General features: G+C 48.6%; 1 protein-coding gene across 3 annotated transcripts in view; it reads left to right on the top strand.

The window, feature by feature from the left end:
• ACACA (acetyl-CoA carboxylase alpha) overlaps positions 1-26,642 on the top strand; it is a 106,086-nt gene that overhangs the window by 53,800 nt on the left and 25,644 nt on the right. For all 3 annotated transcript variants that reach the window (XM_036394909.2, XM_054517007.1, XM_036394908.2), the window contains 12 exons: positions 177-233; positions 545-589; positions 3,273-3,314; positions 3,662-3,877; positions 4,335-4,490; positions 6,496-6,699; positions 9,104-9,259; positions 10,047-10,193; positions 17,400-17,669; positions 18,687-18,784; positions 19,250-19,370; positions 19,838-19,948. In XM_036394909.2, the coding sequence (XP_036250802.1) occupies positions 177-233; positions 545-589; positions 3,273-3,314; positions 3,662-3,877; positions 4,335-4,490; positions 6,496-6,699; positions 9,104-9,259; positions 10,047-10,193; positions 17,400-17,669; positions 18,687-18,784; positions 19,250-19,370; positions 19,838-19,948 (1,623 nt within the window). The remainder of the gene's footprint in view (positions 1-176; positions 234-544; positions 590-3,272; positions 3,315-3,661; positions 3,878-4,334; positions 4,491-6,495; positions 6,700-9,103; positions 9,260-10,046; positions 10,194-17,399; positions 17,670-18,686; positions 18,785-19,249; positions 19,371-19,837; positions 19,949-26,642) is intronic.

Raw genomic sequence — 26,642 nt, 5'->3', positions numbered from 1 at the left:
GGGCGTTTGTGCTGCTGAAGCAGCAGCAGGTGGGAAATCCTCGCTCCGGGGAGGCTGAAGGGGAGCAGGGACTCAGAGGGACCTGCAGAGCTTTTTCACTTCACAGAGGGCTCCAGCCTGTTTTGATCTGTTCTTTTTCTGCACTCCAGTCACTGTTTGCACCCTTGTTTTTGCAGAAATCAGTCCTGATTGAGCATGGCATTCGCAGGCTGACGTTCCTTGTAGCACAAAAGGTATTTCCACGTCTCTCCTGATGCTCACACCTCCCTGGTTTCTAGCTCATTGTACCATTGGCATCTGACATGCTTTCCCCCCAGATTAAATGCTGTATTTTACTGTATTTAGTTCTCTCCTCACTGTTTTTGTCCTCTAAAGCTTGAGATGGTTTTCATGAATTCGCTTTAAGAGAATTAATTTACAATTGTAAGCAATCTTGACGCCTCTTGTATTCTTGAATTAATTGATTTTTGATTTTAATCCTAATTGCTAGCTCTCTTCTGCTTTTTTTTTTTTTCTTCCTATGTGTGTATGTTTCGTTTGTAAGGACTTCAGGAAACAGGTCAACTATGAGGTGGATCAGAGATTCCATGTAAGTAAAAAGGGCCTGGAGCAGGGTGGCATTCCTGCTGCGAGGCCAGGGGACACCCAGGGGGCTCTGGCCTTCTCATTTGGACCTCAGGCAGGCATTTGATGCCCACACCCTGGCAAAGTGAAGCGTTCAAGTATTTATTTGAAAATCTGGCTGCAAACCCAGGCTGTGCCCGTGGCATTGAGAGGGACCCTGGGGCTCTGAGTGTCCCTGGGTACCTGGCTGAGCTCAGGGAGCCACACTGACAGAGATTTCCTTGTGTTTCAGTGGTTCTTGTGTTCCCTTTCTGTTCTAAAGTGCAATTATCAGTGAAACCTTTGTATTTCCTCTGTAGTATGGTGATTTCTTTTGGCTTCTTACTGGTGTTAGAATAACTTGAGTCACTGGAGGGACTGGTTAAATTTTGCTGAGAGGTTTTGTGGTGTGGGACCTGTTTGGTGCTCTTACTGCTGGGAATTGCTTCTTTCCCCAGGGCCTGGGCATCAGTGGGGTCTGGTTTAGGTGGCAGTGTAAGGCATAAACCAGATTTTTATCTCCTGGGTATCTACTTTTCAATTCTGGAAGTTGTCAGGAGCATTTGAAGTGCAAGAAATTCACCTTGTGCTCAACTCAGCTGGTCTGGGAAGGCTTACGAAGGGAAAACTGGTTTACAAATCAGCAGAAATAGTGTTTGAACCTGGCACCACGTGGGAATTGTTGCTCACTGTACAGGTACAGAGGTGTCAGTCAACAGCTTAGGAAACTGGATTTTGTGGAGAGTCTTTTGGGACATTCAGCAAGAAAATCTGGGCTTTAGGTGTGAAAAAGGAAGTTTTGGAGGACAGAATGGGTGTTGAAAGATGAGAGTTGCTGCGTAAGTGCTGTGGGACGTGCCAGAGGTCAGAAAGGAGGCACAGAACAGGAGGAACCATCCCCAAGCTGTGCCTGGACCCTCAGTGTGGGGTCACCTGGCTGCAGAGTTTGTGGAGCACTTGGGAGCTGCTCTGTCAGTGTTTGTCACTGTCTGCTGTCCCAGCCCCTTCATTACTGGACCAGCTATTAACTTAGCCAGGCCTGGGCTCGGGTTTGTTTTTGTTTTAATTACAGTCTATATAATTAGTTCCCAGCATGTTGAGGTAATAGAGAGTTGCTCCAGCAAGCTTCCAATTTCCTCATCTCATTAGGTTTTTAACGTGATTATTAGTATAATAATCAACTCTGATGATTTCTGGTGCAGCTTCTCGCATTCTGCAGTTTGCAGGGTGTCTTGATTGGCTAATTTAGGCAAATTATTTTGATTGTCTTGATGATGGTTGGTTGATTAGAACACAGCAGGGGTATAATTCTTCTGCCTAGGAAATGGAGCACTCTTTTGGATTTTGGTACCAGGGCACTGAGGATTTTTGTATGTGTGCACATCTAATTATGATATTTGCCCACCACACCAGTGAGGTGCCCTGGAAGCAATTCATTAGTGGTGGGATGAGCCTGGGGATGGTGGGAGAAGCTGGCAGCCTGCAGAGGGGGACAGGTAGGAGGGACTGGGAGAAGTCAGGAAACATGGAAGAGGCTTTTTCTAGGATGAGGCTCACAGACAATTGATATATTGAGTGAGCCTGAAGTTTTAGGCAGCATTTCTTGTACCACCGCTTATTTTGGAAGGGTTTCCAGGCAAACACAAGTTGTTTTGCTCAACTGAGAGTCATCAGGTGAGGTTTGGGGGCTGTTTCACCTAGGAGGGAAGGAAGAGGACTGACTGGAATAGTCCTTTTAGCTTTAGAATCTGTGCTGGCTCGTGCAGTGTCACTGGTTGTCACACTCCCTCCAGCTGGGCTTGTTTCATCTTTCATGGGTAATGGAATGTGAGCCAGAAATTCCGTGTCTCCAGGTCAGATTCCCTGTTTTTTTTTGCTTAGTGAGCCAGTTCTGGTGAGTTGTGTGTGTCCCCCCAGGTCACCTTCAGCACAGGCAGCAGAGTTCCCACGTGGTGCAAGCACTGCCCAAAGCCCTGCCCAGTAAAACCCCAGTTCCAGAGGAGGGGGTGCATCTGCCTGGGTGGAACTGGAGGGACAGGATGCTGTCCAGGCCTCCTCTCTTCATCTAAGATTTGTACCACATTTCAAAAAACTCTCAAGGTCCTGCCAGGGTTTTATCTGTGCAACAGAAAACCAGAGAAACTCAGTGGTAGATGGGGGATTTTTGTAATTTTTTTGCTGCTCCTTACAGGAGAATAAAGTGATTTGATTGCAGCTCCCAGGTTTCCTTGGGAAGAGAGTATTTCTGGCAGTAATGGTATGGAGAGAGCTGTAGAATAAGATCATTGTTCTGTGTACGTCTGCATCCATAACAGAGTGTTCATATCACTCCAGACATTTCCACTGGAATTTCAATCATAACAGATCTAGGAAAAGTTTCCCTCTACTGTCTGGACACTTCTGTGTTATCTGTTGTTGTCTGTTGACAATAATAATCAAAAGCCAATCAAGCAGCCTCTTTTGCATTAGTGAGGGCAGGTTTAAGCTGCCTCTGCTGCCTTGAGGGTGATTTGATTTTCCACCACCTTTGTGATGTTGGGAAAGTAGCTGGGAACAGCTTGTGTCACCTCCTGTGCTGTGGTGCTGCCCCAGGAGTGGCCTGAGAGCACTCTGGGGACATCAGTGCTTGCTCTGGGGGCACTAACACTGTTGTTTTCATTTTCAAACAGAGGGAATTCCCAAAGTTCTTCACCTTCCGTGCCCGGGATAAGGTGAGTTGGATGTTTTTAACACTTTTCTCCAAGTGTTGGCTTTATCCTTCCTTCATGCAGTGACTCACTACTCAGAATCAGGACAAAACCTTCTGGTTTCTGTGGAAAAGAGGGTTTTTTGAGGGGGGTGGACTTGAGAATTTGCTGCCCTGCAATTTGTGTTATTCAGCAATTTCACAGCTCCCAGTTCTGCGTGAGATTGAAGAGTCTGGGTTGGATTTGTTTGAATTCTTAGAGTTTGAATTAAATATGAAATTTCATAAGGGGCGTGGTGGGAGTTCTTCCCTGAGTGTTTCACCTTTCCAATGCCCTCTTTCCCACCCTGTGCTGCGTCCCTGGCCCTGCAGTTTGAGGAGGACAGGATTTACAGGCACCTGGAGCCTGCCCTGGCCTTCCAGCTGGAGCTGAACCGCATGAGGAACTTTGACCTGACGGCCATCCCCTGTGCCAACCACAAGATGCACCTCTACCTGGGGGCTGCCAAGGTGGAGGTGGGCACGGAGGTCACAGACTACAGGTTCTTCGTCAGGGCCATCATAAGGCACTCGGACCTGGTGACCAAGGTGGGTTTGTCCCTGTGCAAGGCTCTGAGTAAAGCCAGGGTCACCCTAGGGAGCTGCAGGAGCCAGAAGTGGCCATTCCCTGTATGGAGGGCTGGGGGTGGTGCCCTGTCCTTGCTGGTGCTGCTCTCAGAACCACCCCTTTGGAGTCCTGCTATTCCTGTGCTCCAGGGAGATTTTTCAGGGCCCAAGATGAGTGTCATAAATCCTTAGATTTTGAGGCAACCGTGGCTTGCCCTGTGTGGTTTCAGAATTACTGTGAGCTAAAGGAGGGCACAAGGCAGCCAGGGGTAGGATCCAGGCACTGGGAGCACTGGCTCTGTGCTGGGGATGGGTCTGCTCCAGGGCTGTACATGGGGTTTTTCCCCTCCATCACACCCTCCTGCAGTTCTCCAAACCTTGCATTGTGGGGCAGTGATTTGTGAGTCAGAACTCAGTGTTTTGTTGGCGCTTCTGGCAGGAAGCCTCCTTTGAGTACCTGCAGAACGAGGGTGAACGTTTGCTGCTGGAGGCCATGGATGAGCTGGAGGTGGCCTTCAACAACACCAACGTGCGCACGGACTGCAACCACATCTTCCTCAACTTCGTGCCCACCGTCATCATGGACCCCTCCAAGGTGGGAGCTCCTGCCCAGCTCGGGGCTGCTTGTCTTTCCAGGGCTTCATTTCTCAGAAATAAAAGGTTTTCTGTTCATAGAACCACAGGAGCATGGAGTGGTTTGGGGTGGAAGGGACCTTAAAGCTCATCCTGTTCCAACCCTGACACCTTCCACTGTCCCGGGGTGCTCCAAGCCCCATCCAGCCTGGCCTTGGACACTTCCAGCCTTTGCCAGGTCCTCCTCACCCTCATAGTCAGGAATTCCTTCCCAATATCCCACCCAACCCTGCCCTCCGGCACTTTAAAACCGTTTTGTTGAGCAGCTCAGCTCCTCTGTGTAAACTGAGGGACAATTATTAGAAATATGTTTTGTGTTTGAAATGAAACCTATTTTTTCATTGTGTGTTTGAGGTAAACAGTTTTAATAAGGAAGCAGATCTTCTGTTTGTTGCAAAAGTTGAGATTCCATCCAAATATAACATGAGATAAATTAGGAGCTTAAAAAGAATCTGTAAATTCACAAAAAGTGCCTCATTTTCAGTCTCTGGTACAAAACCACAGGGATGAACGTTATAAATAAATGAACGTTAAGCTTTGTAGATGCACAAATGAAAGTGTTCAGGCATAAAGGATGTTTGTGGCTAGCAGAATCACCACAAAGCAAGTCCCAAGCCCGGGCTGACTTTAGCTGGAAATCAGCATTCAGTTCATGGGTACCCAAAGATGAGAGCTGACCTTTCCTGAGGAGAACAGCCGAAAGTTATAAAGATGAATTGGGTATCAAAATAACTCTCTCTTGCTTGCTGACTTTTAAATCATGATTAAAAATTGGTGGCTTAAATCCCTTTTGGATGAACCTTTCCTGGTGCATCCAGAGCTGTTGGTTCCCAGGAAGTTCAGAAGAAGCTGGAATATTCATCCCTGGAAGCTGGGCTGCCCTCAGATACAAACCATGACTTTTGCTTGAGCTGCTGTGCAAAAGAGACTTTTTTTGGGAAAAATATTTAACCCAGCCTATAAATTGCCTTCTTTTAATATGTGCTTTGCCCACAGTGGTATTTTATAAAGTTTAATAGAAGAGCAGAAGGCCCAGCTCCAAGTGGTAATTGCTTTGTTGATTTAAAGCTCCGTGCAGGCAGTGAAATGTGATTATTGTGCATACAAGGGCTACAAAACTGCTTGCCAAGGATTTGGCTTCCCTGGATTCTGTAGTTCTCAGGTGTGAGTGGTGCCTGTGCAGGGGAGGCAGGGGGTCCCTGTGCTGGTTGGGCTTGATGATCACCAAGGTCTTTTCCAACTTAATGATTCTGTGGTTCCGTGTGCCATGAGGAAACAGGGATGTGAATCCAGCACTGTCCCACTACATCAGTCCCCAGGTGGAGTTCCTGCCTGCCTCAAGGCTTAGGATGAGGAGGGACAGGTCACCAAGGTCCTGTAACTGCACTGGGCACACTGCTGATGTGGAGCCATGGGATGGGAGGGATGCAGAGCAGTGATGGATCCAGGAAGAATCCCAGAATGGTTTGGGTTGGAGGGGATCTTAGGGCCCATCTCACTGCACCCCTGGCCCAGGCAGGGCCATCTGACAGAGCCTGGGTAACCTGGTGCCTGCTGAGGAAGCTTTTTGCTCTGTGCAGATCGAGGAGTCAGTGTGCTCCATGGTGGTGCGCTCCATGGTGATGCACCAAGGGAGCTGCCTCTGGAAGAATCCCAGAATGGTTTGGGTTGGAAGGGACCTTAGAGCCCCTGGCCCAGGCAGGGCCCCCTCCCAGCCCTGCTGAGGAAAGCTTTTCCCCTGTGCAGATCGAGGAGTCGGTGCGCTCCATGGTGGTGCGCTCCATGGTGGTGCGCTCCATGGTGATGCGCTCCATGGTGATGCACTACGGGAGCTGCCTCTGGAAGAATCCCAGAATGGTTTGGGTTGGAAAGGACCTTAGAGCCTTGGGTTGGAAGGGACGTTAGAGCCCCTGGCCCAGGCAGGGCCCGCTCCCAGCCCTGCTGAGGAAGGCTTTTCCCCTGTGCAGATCGAGGAGTCGGTGCGCTCCATGGTGATGCGCTACGGCAGCCGCCTGTGGAAGCTGCGGGTCCTGCAGGCCGAGCTGAAGATCAACATCCGCCTGACGCCCACGGGGAAGGCCATCCCCATCCGCCTCTTCCTCACCAACGAGTCGGGCTACTACCTGGACATCAGCCTCTACAAGGAGGTGACAGACTCCAGGACGGGCCAGGTACGTCCCAGGGGACGCAGGGCTGGGTGGGGAGGTCGGGAGGGGGACACGTTCCACCTGGTGGAGCTCCTCTGTGGGTTGTGGTGTTCCCAGGGAATCACAGAAGGGTTTGGGTTGGGAGGCGCCCTGGAGCTCATCCCATTCCAGCCCCCTGCCCTGGGCATGGGTATTGGAGTCCTGGATGCTGGGAATTTTAAACTTTCCGTGCTGAAGGGCACAAGAAAATGAAGGCAATGCAGCGATGAAGTGGCACATCCTCACACAGACACCTTCCACTAGACCAGGTTGCTTCAAGCCCCGCGATACGTTTTAATTTAACACAAAGAGCTTAGCCAAAGGAAGGAGAATGTAAAGATAAACTTGCAGCAGCAGATGTGAAAATGTAAGCAATTAAATCAGTCAGGATTTCTGGTTGTTTTGTGCCCTCAGTCATTTGGGCAGCTGTTTTCCCAAACAATTTTCCTCAGAGTGCTCAAAAAAGTACTAGAAAAGGAATCACTGCTGATGCTCATCCTGTAGGTTGTAATAAAAAATATTATTAATTATACATTTTCCTGAGTAGATAGAAGAAAATCTTTGAATGTGTCCTTTAAATTCTAAAGATACAAGGGATGACCTGGGTAGGAAGATGTAAAATTATGGAAGGTGCTTTTATATCATTTTTCTGAAGTGTAATGGGCTCTTTTGGAATGGTTGTGGCTGTTGTGGTATTTCTGTTTTCCATGGTGTGGGAACAGTGTGGTTAACTGAAATACCTACATATGCTAAAATCCATGGAGCATGGGATGCATGGAAAATATTTAAATAGAGAAATGTTTACATCTCCCTCTGTAATCATCTCTCTGCCAGGCAGGAGAAGCAGCAGAATAAATCACTTGGGCACTGTGAATGCAGCACACAAAGTGCTGAGTCACCTTTCTCCCCCTTTTTCCTTTTAATTTTTCCAGCGAGCTGCTGGCCATGGAGTCCATCCAGCTCTGAGATCCCAGAGCAGATAGTGTCAGTGTGTTTTACCTCATTCCTGCCTTTGAGGGCAGATGAGGAAAGAAAAGAACATTTTAATAATCTCCAGCAGCTCAGCTTAACCCTTGAGTTGGGTCAGTCACTCGTGAAGGTCACAAGTGAACTCTGAACTGATGAGCTTTGTTATTTAAAGCTTGGGGAATGGGCTCGTGTGGGTGTGTGAGGCTTTAGCAACTTTCCAGTATTAAATTTGATTTGTTTTCCAGAATATTAAACACATTTTAGTTAAAAAATATACTGATATTTTTAGGGAGCTTCCCCCTCATGATGGAGGTTTATAGGATGAGTTCAGATCTGGGGAATTTTTCCTGTGTTTCCAGAGGGTTCTTTTAAACTTCGAGAAATCTTTCAAAAAAAATTCAGATAATACTGATGTGCTGGGTACTTTCATGACTTCTGAAGAATGGGAGGATGGCTTCATGGTGAGAGAATGACCCTGATCTCTTGTTTCTCAGTAGTGATAAGTGGTGGTGCTCAGCACAGACTTCTCCAGTTCCCTTCAGAGCTGCTGTGGAGCTTTCCAGAGATTTAAGGAGAATTTCCAAGTGCAGATCCTGGCAGATCCCAAGACAGTCTTTGTCACAAACACTCATTACCCTGAACAAATGCTTCTCCCATTAAAGAAGCTGCCTCCCAAATCAATGTTTGTGCAGCCTGAAGAGAGCATAAACTGCTGGTTTTATCTAAAAATAAAAATAGGCTTTACTGAATTTTGTGTAACTCTTCAATTAATTCCTCTTCAATTAGCTGAATTCTGTTAAACACATCCTGGTCATGTCCCTCCTGCCAGGTGTGTCCTTGTTAAGCAGTGTTTTGGGCCGTTTAAGGCATTTTTATCCCGTTTTTATCTCCTCCTGTATCTCCCTTGGAAAGCTTCCCTCCCAAGTCCTGCCTGCCCAGAATATATAGAGCCATGAAGCACAGCAGTTGATAATTCATGTTGCTACTCTGGGAAAATCTTTTAAACTTACAATATCAAAACTTCAAGCCCCATGACATATGCAAGTCTTGACCTGGCTGGCGGGCGCAGCCGCGGATCCCCATCCATAAATAACAGAGCTCTCCTGGCTGCTCCCAGCATCCATGGGCACAGACAGGGGCTCAGGGGAGCTGCTGGGGACTGGGAGCTCCTCTCAGGGCCCAGTTTGTGCTGGGGATGTGGCTCTGTGTGCTCTGGGCTCCTCGGGGAGTGGCAGTGAGTCTGGGATGGTGCGGGGACGGTGCTGAGGCGTCCCCAAAGGGCAGCAGGGTGTGATGGAGCCTGGCTGTGCCAGCACGAGCAGCCTTGCAGAGGGCAGGGGCAGGCAGGCTGCAGCAGCCTGGGGGTTTTTGCTGAGGGCTGGATCAGCTCTGTGTACAGAACCCCTGGTTTGTCCTGCAGATCATGTTCCAGGCATATGGAGACAAGCAGGGACCACTCCATGGGATGCTGATCAACACTCCCTACGTGACCAAGGACCTGCTGCAGTCCAAGAGGTTCCAGGCACAAACTTTAGGGACATCCTATGTCTATGACATTCCTGAGATGTTCAGGCAGGTGAGTGTTCTTTGGGCTCTTCTTGTTGTTCCTTTCTTTGCCATCCTGGTTGTCAGGGGAGCCAGGGACCTGGAGTGGCTGCCGGTGATCCCCAGGGAATATCAGCTACGGATTGAATCCACTTTGAGTGAGGTTAGGATAAACTGGAGTTCCATGAGTGAGTCAAACAGTGGAGGGTGAAACATAAACCATCTCCCCTCTCTTGTTGCTGTTTGCTTTCCCACCTTGTCATCTGCCCTTCCTAGATGATGTTTCTGATTTGCTGGGTTCTATCCCCAACCACCTCGTTCCCATTTCACTTTGGGGGAAACTGTTTCCCAATTCAAATCCCAGAGCAGGTGCTCTCCCTGGAGCACTGTCGGTCACGCTGGCAGGAGGGATATTTCAGGGTGTCCTGAGCTGGGAATAGCCCCAGATTCTGCTGGGAATACCACACTGGAGTAGACTGAAATATAAATATTAAAGTAGATATTTATGTTATATTCGATATAATGTTATATTTACGATATATGCGATATAACGTAAATATAACTTGCATTATATATGATATAACAAATATTTATATTTTAAATTATATATATATTATTTATATCTATATTATATTTATATTATGTACTATAACTATATTTCTATTTGTATACTATTATATAACAATATTATTATATTAATATAATATTATTGTATTTATAATAATATTAATGTAAATATTACATAGATTGAAATATAAATATTGAATATAGATATTTATGGGTGTCATTGCTAACGAGGATTTCCCCTGTGCCCCCAGTCCCTGATCAAGCTGTGGAACTCCATGAACGAGCACGCCTTCCTGCCCCCAGCACCTCTGCCCTCTGACATCCTGACCTACACGGAGCTGGTGCTGGATGACCAGGGCCAGCTCGTGCACATGAACAGGCTGCCAGGAGGAAACGAGGCAAGTGCCCCTTCCCTCCCTGCTGCTGCTCCCTCCCTGCCCCACCAGGACCTTGTGCTTTGGGCTGGGTTTGGCCATTGTAATGAGAATTTGCCAGCCGGGCACAGAATCTGTCCGTTCAGCCTTTCACAGATGGAATCTCGCTCTTGAAAATGAGATTTTTGTTTCATTAAAAATTAATACCTTCCCTACAATGGGTATTTTAACTTCCCTAGTAAATGATGATTCCATTTCAAACCTGTGCCTATGCTGGGCTTCCTTCATAATTAGAAAATGCTCATTCAGCTGTTCCAGGTAACTGGGGTTTGTATTTGAGCAAAATGTGTTTTACAAGACTAAATAGAGATATTTTCATTTTCTGAGAAAAACCCAAACCACAGAAAAATCTGGTTTATGCTTCCATTTCCATCCTCCCTACACAGTTTGTATCAAGGTGTGTGGAACCTCCCTCTCTAGAGCAGGATTTACTCAAGAGTTACAACGAGCTGATGCTGGGGGTGGCAGAAGCACTCCTGGAGCTCGAGCAGGAGGAGACTTTGGTTTTTCTGGGTGCAAAAAAATTGCAGCTTTGGAATGACTGCAGAGTAAAGAGAACCGCTAGAAGATGTGGTGGTTATTTTTGTGGGAATTAGTGAGTGAATGTTCCAAAGTAATTTAAATTTGAACAGTTCTAAGTGATGGTATCATTTTTTTTTATTTCTTGGTGTCGTTGAACTGTATTTTCCTAAAATCGCAGCTTAAGGTTTGCAAAGGCTCTGTTAAACCCATCAGGGTATGGATGCAAGGAAACAGAGGTTTTCCTCACCATTTCCTGCGTGCACCTTGTCAGGGGGGAAGGTTTGGAATAGGATTTTTGCAAATTACCCCTGATGGTGTCTGTGGGGTCGCTGCGGCCTTGTCTTCTGCTGGACTTGAGGAGAAATGTTTGAACTGGTCTGATTAAAGCTGGAATGAGCTTTTCCCTGCGTTCCCAGGGCAGGCTGAGGCTGCTGGGGAGCCTTGTGCCATCATCTTTCTCTCCTTCCCTGCTCTCATTCAGCGTTGGAGTGGATGGTGGCTGGGGAAATAGCAAAGTCCCTCAGGGACGTCGCTCTGTTCTTGCTGAAATTACAAGCACAGAGCTGCCTGGGCATGAACATGTAGTGTTTACTCTGCCAGTATGAATACAAATAGTCTTATTATAAGAGATTCTGTACCCAAAGACCACCAAAAAAAAAAATAAAAAATTAGGAGATTTTTTTTTAACCCTTGGTAGACTTGGTTGTGCTCGGTCTGTAAAGAAATCACATGGCTGTTGTGGTGTGTGGGGTGTTGGTATTTAAATTAATCTGATCCAATGTGATCTATCAAATGTCTTCTTGCCCAGAGGGGTTGTAGAGGTTGTGGGCTCCCCATCCCTGGCAGTGTCCAAGGCCAGGCTGGATGGGCTTGGAGCAGCCTGGGACAGTGGGAGGTGTCCCTGCCATGGCAGGGGGAACTGGATGGGCACTGAGGTCCCTCCAGCTCTGAGTCTGTGCCCCAGAGATCCAGAGCTGGTCCCAGTGAGCTGGCTGACAGGTGAAATAGGAACTTCTCAGGGAAATGTGAGGCTTTTATTATTGTTATTTTTCTTTCTTGCCAGCAAAAGGTGCTGATTCTCTGAATTCAAACTCATTGGAGAGACTGCCCATTGTGTTTTCTAGTAAAGAGGAGATGTCTGCTGGGGATTGCTGTCTGTGGTAAAGCTTGCTGTTGTTGGGTGCATTCACGTTCCTGCTCTCCTTGTTTTGGATCAGAGGCTCAGAGCCATTCCCACGCTTCCAGTGGGAGCCTGGCACGGGGGGTCAGGGCTTGGCCTTCCTGACAGTTGCATTTCCTCCGTGTGAAAAGGGGTCAAGACACTCGTGCTGTTCCAGCGTTCAGCTGAGCTGAGTGCCCTGAGTGTCTGAGCTGATGGGGGGAATTGAGAAAGCAGCATAAAATCAGGAGATCTGTGGGCAGTGTGTTCAGCCAGAGCTGCAGTCCCTGCTCTGACAGGGGCAGGGCAGGAGCTCCAGCCTGGGGCTCTCCCTGTCCTCACAGAGCTGGCAAGCAGCATTCTGGGCAATAATCTCTCTGTGTTTTCAGGACAGTCTTGAGGTCTCAGGGCTTCTCCCAATCCCAGAGGTTTTTCTGGTAGCTCAGGACCACTCCCCTCGCCCACCGCACCACTGCAGTAATTAGCTCTTTGCTTTGGTCTCAACAAAGAAGCCAAGGAATTAATGGACTGTGAAAATACAGGTTGCTCTTTATTCCTAGGCTGCTCTGGCTGCTCCAGAGCAGAGGGTCCCAGTCCTTGTCCTGCTGGCCCTGCCCTGCCCTTGGGGCACAGCACCATCACTGCAGGGCCTTTTCCATCCTCTGACCATCCAGAGGACACCTCTTTTTCCACTTTGTCACAGAATCCCAGACTGGTTTGGGTTGGAAGGACCTTAAACCTCATCCTGTTCCTCCCCTGGTGTGGGGCTGTGCTAAAAATGGGGAATTCTCTGAAAGGGCTGGGAATTGGTGAGCACAGAGCAGTTCAGGGGTGTCTCCACCACTGTGTAAATCACCGTGCTGGAGACAAGACCTGGAGCACAGTGACACCCCCTTCAAAGCCCAGGGCTTTGTTCCCCAGATTAGCATATTAGCACAAATCTCAGTGTGAAAAGGTAATTCCCTCAGCCCCTTGCAGAACTCAATATATTCCTTGTCAGTCCTGAGCCAGGCATTGGGATGCTTTTCTATAGCACTTTATGTATTTTGACTACAATTTCCCCTGATCCTCTGGCACCAGGAAAGCACCAGCTGCTGATAAGACCCAACTAATCTTCAAGGACAAGGAGAAAGTGATGTAAGGAGGGCCTGCAGCAACACCCCACATCCCCCTTCATCCCTCTGCCGGTGCCAATGGAAAATGTCATTTTCCCCACTGGCACTAGATGTCACAGTTTTTCCTCCTCAGCAGCACGAGGATCAGAAATAATCCACAGTCACCGCTGCTGGCTGGAGCTTTGCCTGCTGCACCTTTCCTGGCTAGCTGGGAAGGTTTGGCCAGGGGAAATTCAGGATGGCAGAGGGCTCCTGGAATGCTGCTCTGGTGGCTTCCCGGATTGCCAGAGGCAGGAAGGTGTAGCTAATGCATTTTATACAAGCACGGCTTCATCGCTGAGCTGCATGTTCTGCTTTGTCACCCCCTGTTCCTGCATTTTATGGCAGGCACAGGGAATTAAAACAGCAGCCAGAGCTGCAGATTTCTTGGAGGGTTTTCAAATCCCCAAATCCAAGCCTTCCAGGAACAGGGATGGAAGAGGTGGCACAGTTTTATTCTCTGTGCTCACATAGATGTTTGAACAGGTGTATGTGGGTCACATGGATACAGGAATGGTCTTGCCCACAGGAAAGCCCCTGATGAAGGTTGTGTGTTGCTCCCTGTAATGCATCTTTACCCATCTGTAAGTTCAGGAGGAGTTTCTCCATGGAAAGGGTGGCCAGGCACTTGAAGGGTGGTTTGGAGTCCCCATCCCTGGAGGTGTCCAGGGAATGACTGGATGTGGCACTCTGGTCTGGGTGACAAGGTGGGGATGGGTCACAGGTAGGAGTTGATGATCTCGGAGGTCTTTTTCAAACCTAGGTGGTTCTGGGATCCTGTGACACCTTTCCCTGAGCTCTTGGTGTCATGCTGGAGCTGTTCCCTCCCGTTGCTCAGATCGTGCCAGCGTGCTTGGCTGGGCTGCCACCACCACGCTTGGATTGCTGAGGGACACCTTTTCCAGAGCCAAGAAGGAATCCTGGCTTTTGGCACTCCACCCTTGTCAAGGCACGGAGCTGGAATGCCTCTGGCAAACCATGTGCACTCTGCCCTTTTCCTGGGAGCTGCTTCATGCTCCAGATAAAAATGTAAAAGCTCTGCACAGTGTTAAGTGCAGAGAGTCACTCTTTTAGGTCTGAAGTTCCAGGCACCAGATTCAAATGTTGAAATGCCAAAATTGCTGCATCTGCACCAAGTAAATACCCACATTCAGCTTTCCAAATTTGGGTGTGAATGGATAAAATGAAGCCTGGCCTTCAGTCCCCAGGCTCAGCACCATCCTGTAGTCAGGGAAGTAGAATAAACCAGCACTGATCTCTTCTCTCTGGTGCCCAGTGACAGGACCTGAGGGAATGGCTGGAGCTGTGCCAGGGGAAGGTTTAGGTTGGATATTGGGAAAATGTTCTTCCCTCAGAGGGTGGTGGAGCACTGAACAAGCTCCCCAAGGAGTGGTCAAGGCTGCCAGAGCTCCAGGAATGTTTGGACAGCACTCTCAGGGATGCACAAGGTGGGATTGTCAAGGGTGTCTGTGCAGAGCTGGGAGCTGGACTGGATGATCCCTTCCAGCTCAGGATATTCCGTGATTCTGTTGGCTGTGCTTCTCCAGGAATTACAGAACCTGCCAGAAAGAGGCTGAGAAGCTCCCTGTCCCCAGCTGCCAGTGGCTCCCTGTGCTCGGAGCCTGCCGTGCTTCCCGGAGGGAGCCTGGGATCGGCTCCTTGCCCGTTCCCCTCGGAGCCTGCTGTCAACAGCTCTGCCTGCCACCGGCAGTCAATTTGGAACTGCATCAGTGTGTGTATTACTGCTCCCATCGATAGTGCAATTAATGTTGAAGTCAATTTTGGTGTTAATTTTAGGCCATGATTAGTGTTGACACTGGGTGTCAAACGAGCGGCGTTTACGAGCGCCGGGGAAGCGCCGTTCGTTAGCGCGCCCGTTTTACTGGCTCTTAATGCTTCCATTAAGGCCAGGATGGAGTGGGAGAAGGTGTGTGTAAAATTATACATCTGAAACTTGGGTGTCATCTCCGTGTGTCTGCGGGGCTGGGGCCGTTCAGGGAGCAAATGACAGCTGAGCACTGAATCCTAATCACAGTTTGGAGCATCAGAAATAATGATCACTTCTGATCGGGGCTTGTGAATAATTCATCCCCTTTGATTTTCACGTGCTGCCCACTGATACTTTTCAAACCAAATGTGTTCCTACAGGAGAATAATGGTCCCACTTCTTATGGAAATACCAGGGCACAAATCATTTTGCCAACATAAAAACAGTTAAATAAGACGGTTCCTGCTTTTATTTTTCCTCCGCCTCTTCTTCACTCCTGGGTGTGCTGGGAATGGAGCCGTGGCAGGAGCAGCACTTCCAAACTGTGCTGCCTCTTCAAAAGAGCCTGTTCCAAAGCCAGGGCTGCTCACCATCACCTGCCATTGCCTGCCAGTGCTCTTAGGTGATTAGCTCAGCCTGGCTAATTAACCTGGGAACTCTCCAGTTTTTGGAGTGCTGCCGTTAACTTAAAAATCTCGTTATTCCTTTTTTTTTTTCTGGAATAGAAAGCCATTCTCCACTGCCCATAAATCTCAACTGAATCTAGCAAATTTGTAGCAAAAAAAAATTCCTTAGTTGTGCAGATCCCCGTGGCTTTTATTACTGGATAAATGGCACAAAACATGTGATGAATTGGGGAGGCAAAATACACCCAAGTTAATAGTGGTGCACTTTGAATTTTTTTTCCTAAACTGTATAGGGTTGCTCCATATTTGTCAACTGTAAACTGTTTTCAGGAGTTTGTGCCCTGGCTAGGTTGTTTCTGTTCTACTGGTGAGCACTGGCAAAAGGGACTTTACTGGTGTAGGGGACCCACGACCTTGGGTTAGGAAACTATTTCAACACCTCTGTTACAATCTGAATTTTCTAAATAAGAAATGCCTTAAATTGGCCTGTTTCCTGTGCTGTCAAAAATCCTCAAGCCGCTGAAAGTGAGGAAAATCTCTTATATCCTGGTGGGTGGGATGGAGTGTGGGACCAGCCCTGGGGACTCTCTGGTCCATCACTGGTCCCTCAGCCCTGACTGGCGGGGTCAGTGTGGCTGTAAGGAAACAACTGTCAGGGATTTTTGCTCCCTTCTTTGAAGCTGCTGCAGCATCTCTGTCTGTTCCAAACCCTGCAGCTGGATGCTGAGGTGGAACTGTAGGTCTGCAAATATTCAGAGGCAAAAAGATTATTCTGTTCTGACTTGTCAGAGTAGGAGGGGAGGAATCCAAGGAGAAGGTGAACTGAAACACTCTGTTAACTTGCAATCTCAGCTCTTGGAAGGGGAAGTGTAAGGAAGGATCTGCCAGTAGCTGGCTGTAATATTTTTGGATTGCTGCCTGCTTTACTTCCAATGACCCTTTGATTAATTCCTCTGCCTCTTTATTTTTTTTAATGAGCCTATTATGGCATATCTTATTGCAGATGCTGATTGGATCTGGGCTGTGTATTGTGCCATTTGGATGTGGATTAAATGGCACAGATCTATCTGCTGCCTCTCCCCCTCCCGCTTTAGTTCATCATGCTCAGAATTCCGAGGCTCCACAATGAGAGCCTCAGCCCTGCTGATTGCAGAGGATGTGCAATCGGCTTGAGGAATGTGTACTCAGGGCTTATGATCCTTGGGCAAGCGGGGACTGGGTGATGCATGTGGCTTTCAAGGGACGCTGCTGCTCCCATCTGTTAATGGAACTTGGAGCCCCGAGCGCTGCCTGAGGGATGGGGCAGGCAGGGGAGGGAGGGATGGGGCAGGCAGGGCAGGGAGGGATGCTGCTGATCCTCAGGAAATGGGCCAGCAGAGATCAGTGATTTTTTGGGGGGAAAAAAAAAAAAAGTGCAGTAAAAGGTGTTGCTTAGCCAGGTGGGTTTGGGATGGAGCTGCTGTGAAACTGGGGAAGGGAAAAGGGAAGAGAGGAAGGAATGAAGGGATATTTGAGATAGCAATGAAATAAAAAAGGGGGTTAAAATGAGGGTTGGGTGAGGGGGATGAGGGTGTGGGGTGGTACCTGGGAATGCTGTGCGTTCACCTCACCCTGGGAGCACAGGGAATGCACAGCTCCCTGTGAGAGGGACGTGTTGGACCTGTGATAAACCCCTGAATGGGGAGAGGAAGAACCAGTGTGAGTGTCCTGGTGGGGTGAGAGCAGTGCAGAACGTGCTCCAAGGAATGTGGGAAGGATCAAGTGCTTCCAGCTCTGATGGGCACTGGCAGAGCCCATCAGAGCTGTTGTCATCCCCAAGAAAATATGCCAAGTCCAAGAGAATTAACCTCAAACAAGAGAAACGATCCCTGTGTGACTCTCTCTCTCACACCTTGAGGACACAACGTTGATTTTGTGCCGTTCTCTGCTCTCGGGCTGCAGATCGGGATGGTGGCCTGGAAGATGACCCTGAAGACACCCGAGTACCCCGAGGGCCGGGACATCATCGTCATAGGCAATGACATCACCTACAAGATCGGCTCCTTCGGGCCCCAGGAGGACGTGCTGTTCCTCAGGGCCTCGGAGCTGGCCCGGGCTCAGGGCATCCCCCGCATCTACGTGGCTGCCAACAGCGGGGCCCGCATCGGGCTGGCCGAGGAGATCCGGCACATGTTCCACGTGGCCTGGGAGGACCCGGACAACCCCTACAAGGTGAGGGAGCCGCAGCAGCAAACGCTGCAGCGGCCCACAGCAGGCTTGCTTTGATAGCACCTGATTGTGTTGGCTCCCCAGACAGAGGAAGGAGTGATGGATTTGATGCCGTGCTCTTAGGAGGCTAATTTATTATTTTATGATATGATATTGTATAAAGGAATACTATACTAAAGAATACAGAAAGAATACTTATAGTTTATATTAAGTATAAGAAGTTTATAATATTAATATTATATTATAATTATTATAATTATAATATTAATATTATAATATTATAATATTATAATATTAAGAAGTATAAGTTTATATTATTTATAAGAATCCTTACAGAGTATAAGTTTATATTTTTAACCTTATAGAAGGCTAAAAAGATAGCAATGAAAACTCGTGGCTCTTTCTAGAGTTTCGACACAGTTTGACTGTGATTGGCCAATAAGTTGAAACAATTCACATGAAACTAATGAAACAATCTCCAAACACGTTCCAACACAGCAAAACACAGGAGAAGCAATGGGAAAATATTGTTTTCCTTTTTTTTTCTGAGACTTCTCAGCTTCCCAGGAAAAGAATCCTAAGCAAAAAGATTTTTCCAGAAAATATAACTGTAACAGCACATCTTCTAGCAGAGGTGAGGGTGAAGATTTCAGAGTGTCACGTCCAAGGTTCTCCTCAGTATTGGGTGTGGAACATTGGAAATGTCCAGTGCCAAGCTGGATGAAACTGGGAGTAACCTGGTCCTTTCTAACCCAGACTATTCCATGACAGGATTTTACCATCTCCCAGGCAGCAGGTTGGCATCTAGAAGGAGTTAGTGCTAAATATGGCACCATTCCCAGCCAAATATTGCACCATTCCCAGCTTTCACTGGCCTCAGCTGCATCTCCAATGTTCAGAGGATATTCTTATCACTCTGTGGAATTTAATTCTGTGGAAGTTTGTTTCTGGAAGGGGTTACAGGGGATGAGGAAGGGGCTACAGGTGGGACTGGGATGAATGAACTGTTCTTCCCTGCAGGGATACAAATACCTGTACCTGACTCCTCAAGACTATAAGAAAGTCAGTGCCCTGAACTCTGTTCACTGTGAGCACGTGGAGGAAAATGGAGAGTCCAGGTAGGAGTGGAAAGCTTTCTGTTCATCCTTGGGGCATGCATGGCATGTCCTCATCCTCAGCTGGGGCATTCCCTAGGGGCAGGGGATGGAGGCATGGGAGAAGGAAGTGAAGAAAAGGTGAGAGCCTTGTTGTAATCCTTACTCTTTTCCTCTTTCCCTTTGTCTGCATTCCCTTCCTTTCTTGCCCTTTTTCCTATTAGTCAGCCTGCTCCTCAGGTCCTGTGGGAATGACAGGACACTTTCCCCAGGCCTTCCTCTCCCTTGGCCTTTCCCCTTGCAGTGCTGCTCCTGTGGGAAGGTTCCATGGTGCTGCAGGATGGGCCCTGCACAGCCCTTGCCCGGGCTTCCTGCACATTTCTCCTTGGAGCCTTAATGATATTTAGTCACTTTCCATTTTCTTTGTAGCAAACTGATTCAGCAGATCACTGGACCTTGTGACTCAGGGGCTGTCTGTGTCTCCCTCAGGTACAAGATAACGGATATTATCGGCAAGGAGGACGGGCTTGGAGTAGAGAACCTCAGAGCATCTGGCATGATTGCTGGAGAATCATCTTTAGCCTATGATAGTGTTATCACCATCAGCTTGGTAATCCCCCACTGCTTTCTATTCTTCAAATGTATTGTCTGTTTCAGCTAAAAATCCTGTGATGATATCCCAAGCATCCATCTGGGATCAGCCTTCTGGCTGATGGAAATGGGCTCCTGTAGGCTTTGAGCAATGCTCCTGGCACCAGTGCAGGGCTGGGTCCCCTCCACACTCAATTTAAAACACTTCAGGCATTTGGCCTCGCATTCGCTCAGTCTGAAAATTGCTGCTTGTCTTTTTTTTTTTTTTTTTTAATAAAATACATTCATGTTCAGATCCTGTGTTTTACAAAGCAACGGATTCTGGAATTTTCCAGCGAGACTAGATTTCATGGCCTTGTACTACAAACACACCTAGTTTTATCTCAATGTTTGAATCAATAGGTTGGGGCTGTGTGGAGAGACAGAAATCAATGCTGTTGCTTTTTTCTTTTTTTCCCTTTTTCCCTTTTTTCCCTTTTTTCCCAGGTGACGTGTCGGGCAATCGGGATCGGGGCCTACATCGTGCGGCTGGGCCAGAGAACCATCCAGGTGGAGAACTCCCACATCATCCTCACCGGCTGTGGGGCCCTCAACAAGGTGGGTGCCTGCATTTCAGCCCTCAGGGGCTGCTCTTGGAGTCCTGGCATGGTGTGGGTTGAAGGAGGGGAGCAGCTTTCCACAGAGGCTGTGTGTGACGGTGCTCACAGGGGTCTTAGGATGAGGGAAGAGACAGAGATCTGACTCCATGTTTCAGAAGGCTTGATTTATTATTTTATGATATATATTACATTAAAACTATGCTAAAAGAATAGAAGCAACGGTTTCATCTCAGAAGGCTGGCTAAGCTAAGAACAGAATCAGAAAGAATGATAACAAAGGCAGTGTCTCAGACTCTCTGTCTGAGCCAGCTGGGCTGTGGTTGGCCACTAATTATAAACATCTAAGATGGGCCAATCAAAGACCCACCTGTTGCATTCCACAGCAGCAGATAACCATTGTTTCCATTGTGTTCCTGAGGCCTCTCAGCTTCTCAGGAGGAAAAAACTCCTAAAGAAAGCATTTTCCATAAAAAGATGTCTGCGACAGTTGTGGGCACGGATTGGATCCCAGGCAGTGCCTTCTCCCACCCTCTGAGGGCTGTGAGGGCAACCAGGGCTGGTCACAGGGTCTGGAAGTTCCTGCTCCAAAATACATGGCCCAGAGTTCTCTGAATTCCAGGCAGCCCCCAGCATCGTGTTAGCTCTGGGGAGCTTGGACGCTGATTTTCCAGGCTGGGAGCGAGCTCTCCTGCTGGAAATCCCAGCTGTGGGGACAGGAGGAATAACTGGGGCTGTTACAAAGAAAACTTACAGCCTCCTCACTGCTAAAGTGGCTCTTTTTTTTTCCCCCTACTCCAGAGGCAGATTTTTCCCCCTTGCTGCCCCAAGCCCATTAATCCCCCAGGCTGCAGGCTGGTGCAGACACAGCTCCCAGCCCACTCTGCTCCATGGCTGTCCCTGAGGGCTTTGTTTCCCTGGAGTTGGGGCTGTGCTGTGAGTGCCCTTCCCCATCGAGCAGCTTTGTTCTCAGGCACTCTCAGCACCTGGGGTGCCTGTACTCCATGGCAAGCTGTGTTTCCAGGAGTGCCTGCCTGACAATGGGAGATAAAGGAAAACAGGCTCTTGTTGAATTATTCTCCTGAATAAAGGGGGCTCTGCAGAAAATGAAGCATTGATCCTATCAACTCTAGGCTGCAGCACCCTCAGTTAGATCTCTTACACACATCACACACACCTGCATCAATGGGAGGAAAAGAGGCATTTGAAGATCCAGCCTTTAAAAAGAAATTGAGTCAGTTTAGTGCTTGCTGGAGTGCAGTGAGTTGCCTGGCTCCAGCTGTCACTTGCTGGGGCTCGGGGCCCTGCAGAGTTTCCCAGATGGCAGGGCCAGGCTGTTCAGCTCCCCCCCTCTTCCAGGTTTAACTGCACTCCCTGCCCCTGCACTCAGTGCCTGTTTGCACAGGACTCCATTAATCCCACTAAATTTTAGGCACTTGAAAATTAAGGGTATGGACTGAATTAAACACCTGATCTCTGCCAGCAGGCACAGGCAGAAGGAGCTGCTTCCTGGGAGGATTTATCCCATCCTGAGAACTCCAGTGGGCTCAGCAATCCCATGTGTCCCTTTCTGAGAATTCCAGTGGGCTCAGCAATCCCATGTGTCCCTTTCCTGAGAATTCCAGTGTGCTCAACAATCCTGTGTGTCCCTTTCCCTCCTCCTGCTCTGCTGGGATGTTGCTATGCTTGTGTCAGCTCTGAACCTCTATCTGCCTGAAGGTGAGGGAGGAACGTGTTGCATCCTCTCCAGCTTTCGCTCCTGGGTGTGTGTGATACCTGCTGCTTCAGAGGATCCTCAGTTTCCAGTCCCTGCAGTTCTGCTCAGGGCTTCCTGCAGGAATCCAGCTGCAGTTGTGTCCCAGAAGTGTGTCTGAAGCAGGGAGCTGGTGTCCAGGGCTAGCCTGCAATGTCTGAGCTCAGTCTGGCTGATCCTCTGGAGGATCTGAAACAAGCAGTGGATGCTGATCCATTGGCCATGCAGTGCCTTCAGGCTCACCCTGTGCTCCCTGAAGCCTGTTAAACACTTGTCCCTGGGATTTAGAGGGCCACTTTGAATTTTTTGGGGCCAGAGATGAGGTCAGTGCCAGCCAGGGGCCAGCTGTGCAAAGTGTGCCCTTGCAGGAGCACAGAGGCTGTTTGGCTGTGGGGTGTGGTGTGTTCCTGCTCGTTCCCAGGGCCCAGGCTCCAGAAAGGGGAGCCTGTTGTGGCTGTTCTGTGTGCAGTGGGTCAGCCTTGCTGCTGCTCATTCCCTTGGAGGAGGTGGGGAGTCAGGGCTGGCAGGGGCTGATGGCCGAAACAAAGGTGAATACATGGAAACTGCCACCTTTAGCTTCTCTTTAGGTGCCAGAGATCTGGGGCAGTTTTTCCATTGCTGACTTTTATATCTGTGTGTTCCTAGAGGGTGCAGGACAAAGCTGACACTTCTTGTGTCTGCAAACACATCTTCAAAATGTCTCCTCTCCGCCAGCAGAACATGCAGCACAAAACTGTTCCTGCAGCAGTGGAGACAATTGGGCTTTCAGAGAGCAGGCAGGGCTTTCTGGGAAGTTGTTTAGTTTTATTTTTTTCCCTGTGAAAAGCCGGATTCTTTCTAATTTACAAAGGGAGCAGAGGGGAATGGTGACAAACATTATGTGCAGCCAGAGCTGTTGCTGGTCTTGTTCATTATCATTATGTAAAAGCAGCCTGAGGGTTTAGGTGTAGAGGGAAAGGTCCAGCTGCCAAAGCCAGGGGTGACCTCTAACTCAGATGGTGAGCTCAAGGTCAGTGTCCCTTGGAGCTGCAGCTCCTGGTGGCTTCTGGGCTTGGCCCCTGACGTGCTGCTGGTGAGCACAGGGCACATCCTGGGGACACAGCTGGGTTAGAGCACCCTGCAGCCCTTCCCTGGCAGGGAGCACGCCAGGGCTGGGCAGGGTTCCCTGGTGTAGCTTTGTCCCCATGGCCAGGTGAAGGTGCCATGCCCCAGGTGCCAGCACAGGGCACACGGGGCCGTGTTTCAGCTGGCCCCTTTTGTCTCCCCAGTGCATTTCAGCAGGGGGTGGATGGAGGGGTGGAAATGCCATTTCCCTGCTCGGGGTGAGCGTGTGCCGCGCCTGTGCCGAGCCCGCTGACCCCCCTGCAAATTGAAATAATGATAATGCGCGTCTCCTGACTGCATCAAAGTATCAGCACATCAAAAGCCAGGAGGCATGAAATGCAAATGATAAAGTGAAAGCAGATGGATTGTGCATGATCGCCTGATGCCCAATGAATTTTAAAAGATGCTGGTTCACATGGGGAGAGGGGCTGAAATAAACACGTTATCCCTGCAATTTTTTCCTTTTTTTTTTTCTCTTTTTTTTTTTTTTTTTTTTTGTTCTTGCTGCTCACTCCTGACAATATTTTTTCACACTTCAGTGAGCAGCCACTCCATCTCCCTCCCTCCCTTCCCTCTCTTTCTCTCCCTCTCTCTCTGTCGCTGTCTCTACCTCACACACGTCTCGGGTCATGTCGCCGCAGCTCCGGTGGAAATAATAAGATATAAACCACGAGGTTGTTATTTGCATAGAAATAGCATGGAGCCCCAGGCAGCATGGGAGAAGGACACAGAGATCATTTGTCTAAAATTTTAATGAAAACTTTTGCTGAGGCAGAGATTTTTTTTTATTTTTTTTTTTAAACTTCCCTTGCCTCCCCCTTTTTCTACCCCCAAACCTTCCTCCTCTTCTTCCTCCCTCCCTCCCTTCCCTCGTGACAACCTGAGCACGGGGTGATTTCAGACCTGACGTGCTGTGCCCTGCACCAGCACCTCCATTTCTCTGGCTTTTCTTTTTGATGGAAGTCAGACCAAAGAGCCTGGCATTCCCCATTCCTGCACTGCTCATGTGCTTCAAGCTTCCAGGGCTGTGTTCCATTTCAGCCCTCCCAAGGATGTTCCAGAGTCTGCTGCTGACCTATTTTTAATCAGTTTGCTCCTCCTTGTCTTTTGTGTTTAAAAGAAATCCCGTCTTGGAGGCTGTTGTGTTAATGGAAACAAATAGTGGCTTTCAGTCACATTTTCCCTGCAGATGGGTGTTCTAGGCTTTTCCTAAGGGAAGCCAGGTTCAGCTGAGACTTTCAGGAACTGCTCCTAGCAGGATTCCCATCAGTTTGCTATGCAGATGTTCAGCCAGGCTCTGAGACAGTTCATTTTGTGATGGTGATGAAGAGCTGCCCCAAAGCTGTCAGAGGTGACAGAATTCTGACCAGCACTGCTTTGTTTCCCTCCTGTTTTAGCTTTATTTTCCCCCAAGCTCTCTGGTCTTGGCTTGCCCTGTGCTGCCCATGGTTTGCTCAGAGCACCAAGGGTGAGCTGGACAAACCCCACCTGCCAGGAGCCTGCAGGGAGCATCAGGGGTCAGGAACTGAAAATAAAATAGGAAACATTCAAGGCAGAGTTCAGCACTTTGGGTTTCATTTCCCTGCCTGGTCATGGGGTGACACTTTTGACCAGAATGGGTCAAAAAGAAGAGGTGTTGTTTGGTCTTGTTGGATTCCTTTGCACGAGGCCAGAGGAGAATATCTTTGTGGTTTTGATTCAGTCCTGAATTGTGCTGCAGAACTTTTTGGATGCTCTGGGATTCACAGAACAGGATGAGACAATAGGTCAGGGCTGCTCAGGGGGCTGTGCCCATGTGAGAGAGGTCTGGGCAGCTCTCAGGCTCCCTGGAGGAGCTCAGGGAGGAACAGGAGGCTCACACAGGCTGGGGAGTGATTGCCAACAGTAATATTTACCCTTCAACTTCACAATCTGCAAAAATAAATAAAAGCCCTGTGAGCCTGATGCTGGTTGGGGTTTGTACTGTGGAAAGCTCTTTTTTTTTTTGAGATTCAAGGCAGGGATAGCTCAGTATCTGCTCAAGATGACTCCAGACCTGGGATTAGATCAAAGCAATCATGTGAGAGCAATCATGTGAGTTAGAACAGCAAGTGCCAGCCCTGTCATTCAAAGGAGCATTATAATTATTAATGCATGATATGAATCATTCTGTAGTGGCACAGCAGGACTGTTGGAAGATCTGTATGGGTGCAGGGTGTTGGAGAATGCTAAGCAAGGAGGGCTGGGAAGTGTCAACCAGAAGTGAACACTCACCAGCATCGAGGGTTGGTTCCTTGTCTGGAGGCTGGGGCTGCCCAAGGTTATCCCAGTCCTGGGGAGCAGGACAGGCCCCCCTGCCCTGCCTGGGGTGCTGAGCACAAGGCTGGGCTCAGGGGGGAGGTTGTGGTCTCCAGCTCCCAGAGCTGCCAGAGCCATGGAGCTGTCCCTGATGGGGGTCACCATGGCCCAGACCCAGCAAATTCAAAATTCAGGCTCATTCCTTTCTTTGCTGCCACGAGAGGCTTGAGGTGCTGCAGGGTGGCTGTGGCACTGCTGGTGACACACAGGGCTGGTGGCACTGCTGGTGACACACAGGTCCTTGCTCTATCCATCCAAGCAGGATGGATGCCTGGCCTCAGTGCAGATAAACAACCACCACCCTCCGTGGCTGCATTTTTGTTTTAATTGCCTTTCTTTAAGTGGTGATATCTGTGTATTGTTCCCATTAGAGACAATTTACGTTCCAGGCATGCCATTATCAGTCCCTTGGTGTTTGCTTAGGGAGCAAAGTCTAATAGATTTCTGTTGACTTTTTTAATTCTCCCTCCTTCTATCATTTTTAATACAGATCTAGCTCAGTTTATCTGTGTGGTGGGGGCTCTGTGTGTGTTAAATTCTGCTGAACAGGAGTTTACCATCATGGCCCATCTTCTGCCTGTCCAAAGCTCTTCCCCAGCACTGTGTCCCAGCTCCTGGGGATCCTGCAGGCTGTGTTCTCACTGGAGCATTAACTCTGCTCCCTCATGTTCCACAGGAGCTGAACTTACCAAAAATATCCCAGAATTTTTGGTCCAGACCATCCCTCCTGGGCTGTGCCCAGGGGGACATTGGGGTGACCAGCCTGGGGTGTTTCCTGTAGAAATTCCCTGTGATTCTGGACACATGGTGGGAACTGCAGGAACAGCACTGGAGAACTGGAGCGTTTCTCATGACTGAACCTAAACTCAGACTGCAAAGTGAGCAGAGTTTCAGTGTCCTGGTGCAAAGGTCCCTGCACTGCAGCCTGTGCCCCAGGGATCTCTGAGTAACAGGGTCCAGAAGGTTCTCTGAGGTCCAGAAGGTGACAGAGGAAATGACCAAGATCTTTACGTTGGAGACAACCATCAATATTGTTTATGGGGTTCATATCTAGATTAGGGAACCCCTGGCTGAGACAGGTGGGATTTATGGGCGTTGGCACCATGCAGAAGAGGGGCTGTAATTTTAGTTTGCAAAGTCTATTGAGTCCTTTTGATTTAGCACTGACTGAGGGAGTGACCTTGAGCAAAACACACGCAGGGAGAGGAGAGAGGGGCACGAGGGTTTTGACAAGACATTTTTCATTTGGAAATGCCACTTCACTGAATCTGGAGCTCTTCAGGAAAAAGTATCAGTTTGGATGAGCTCCTCCTTAGGAATTTTTTGGGTCGAAGGAAAAGTTGTTCAGTTTTTATTTCCCAGCTGATTTTCTTCCTAAATTAATTTTTATTTTTAATACGTACAGCAAATATTTTAGAGGTCATTTGGAGCCTGTCTGATCTCAAGTTTGTAGTTCAGCTCTCAAGATTGCAAAGCCTGATTTTTCTGCTGCAACCCAGAA

Source organism: Molothrus ater, chromosome 21 (genome assembly GCF_012460135.2).
Source record: "Molothrus ater isolate BHLD 08-10-18 breed brown headed cowbird chromosome 21, BPBGC_Mater_1.1, whole genome shotgun sequence".
NCBI lineage: Eukaryota > Metazoa > Chordata > Aves > Passeriformes > Icteridae > Molothrus > Molothrus ater.
Note: the sequence above shows the minus strand (reverse complement) of the source record. Positions and strands in the feature narration are given on the sequence as shown.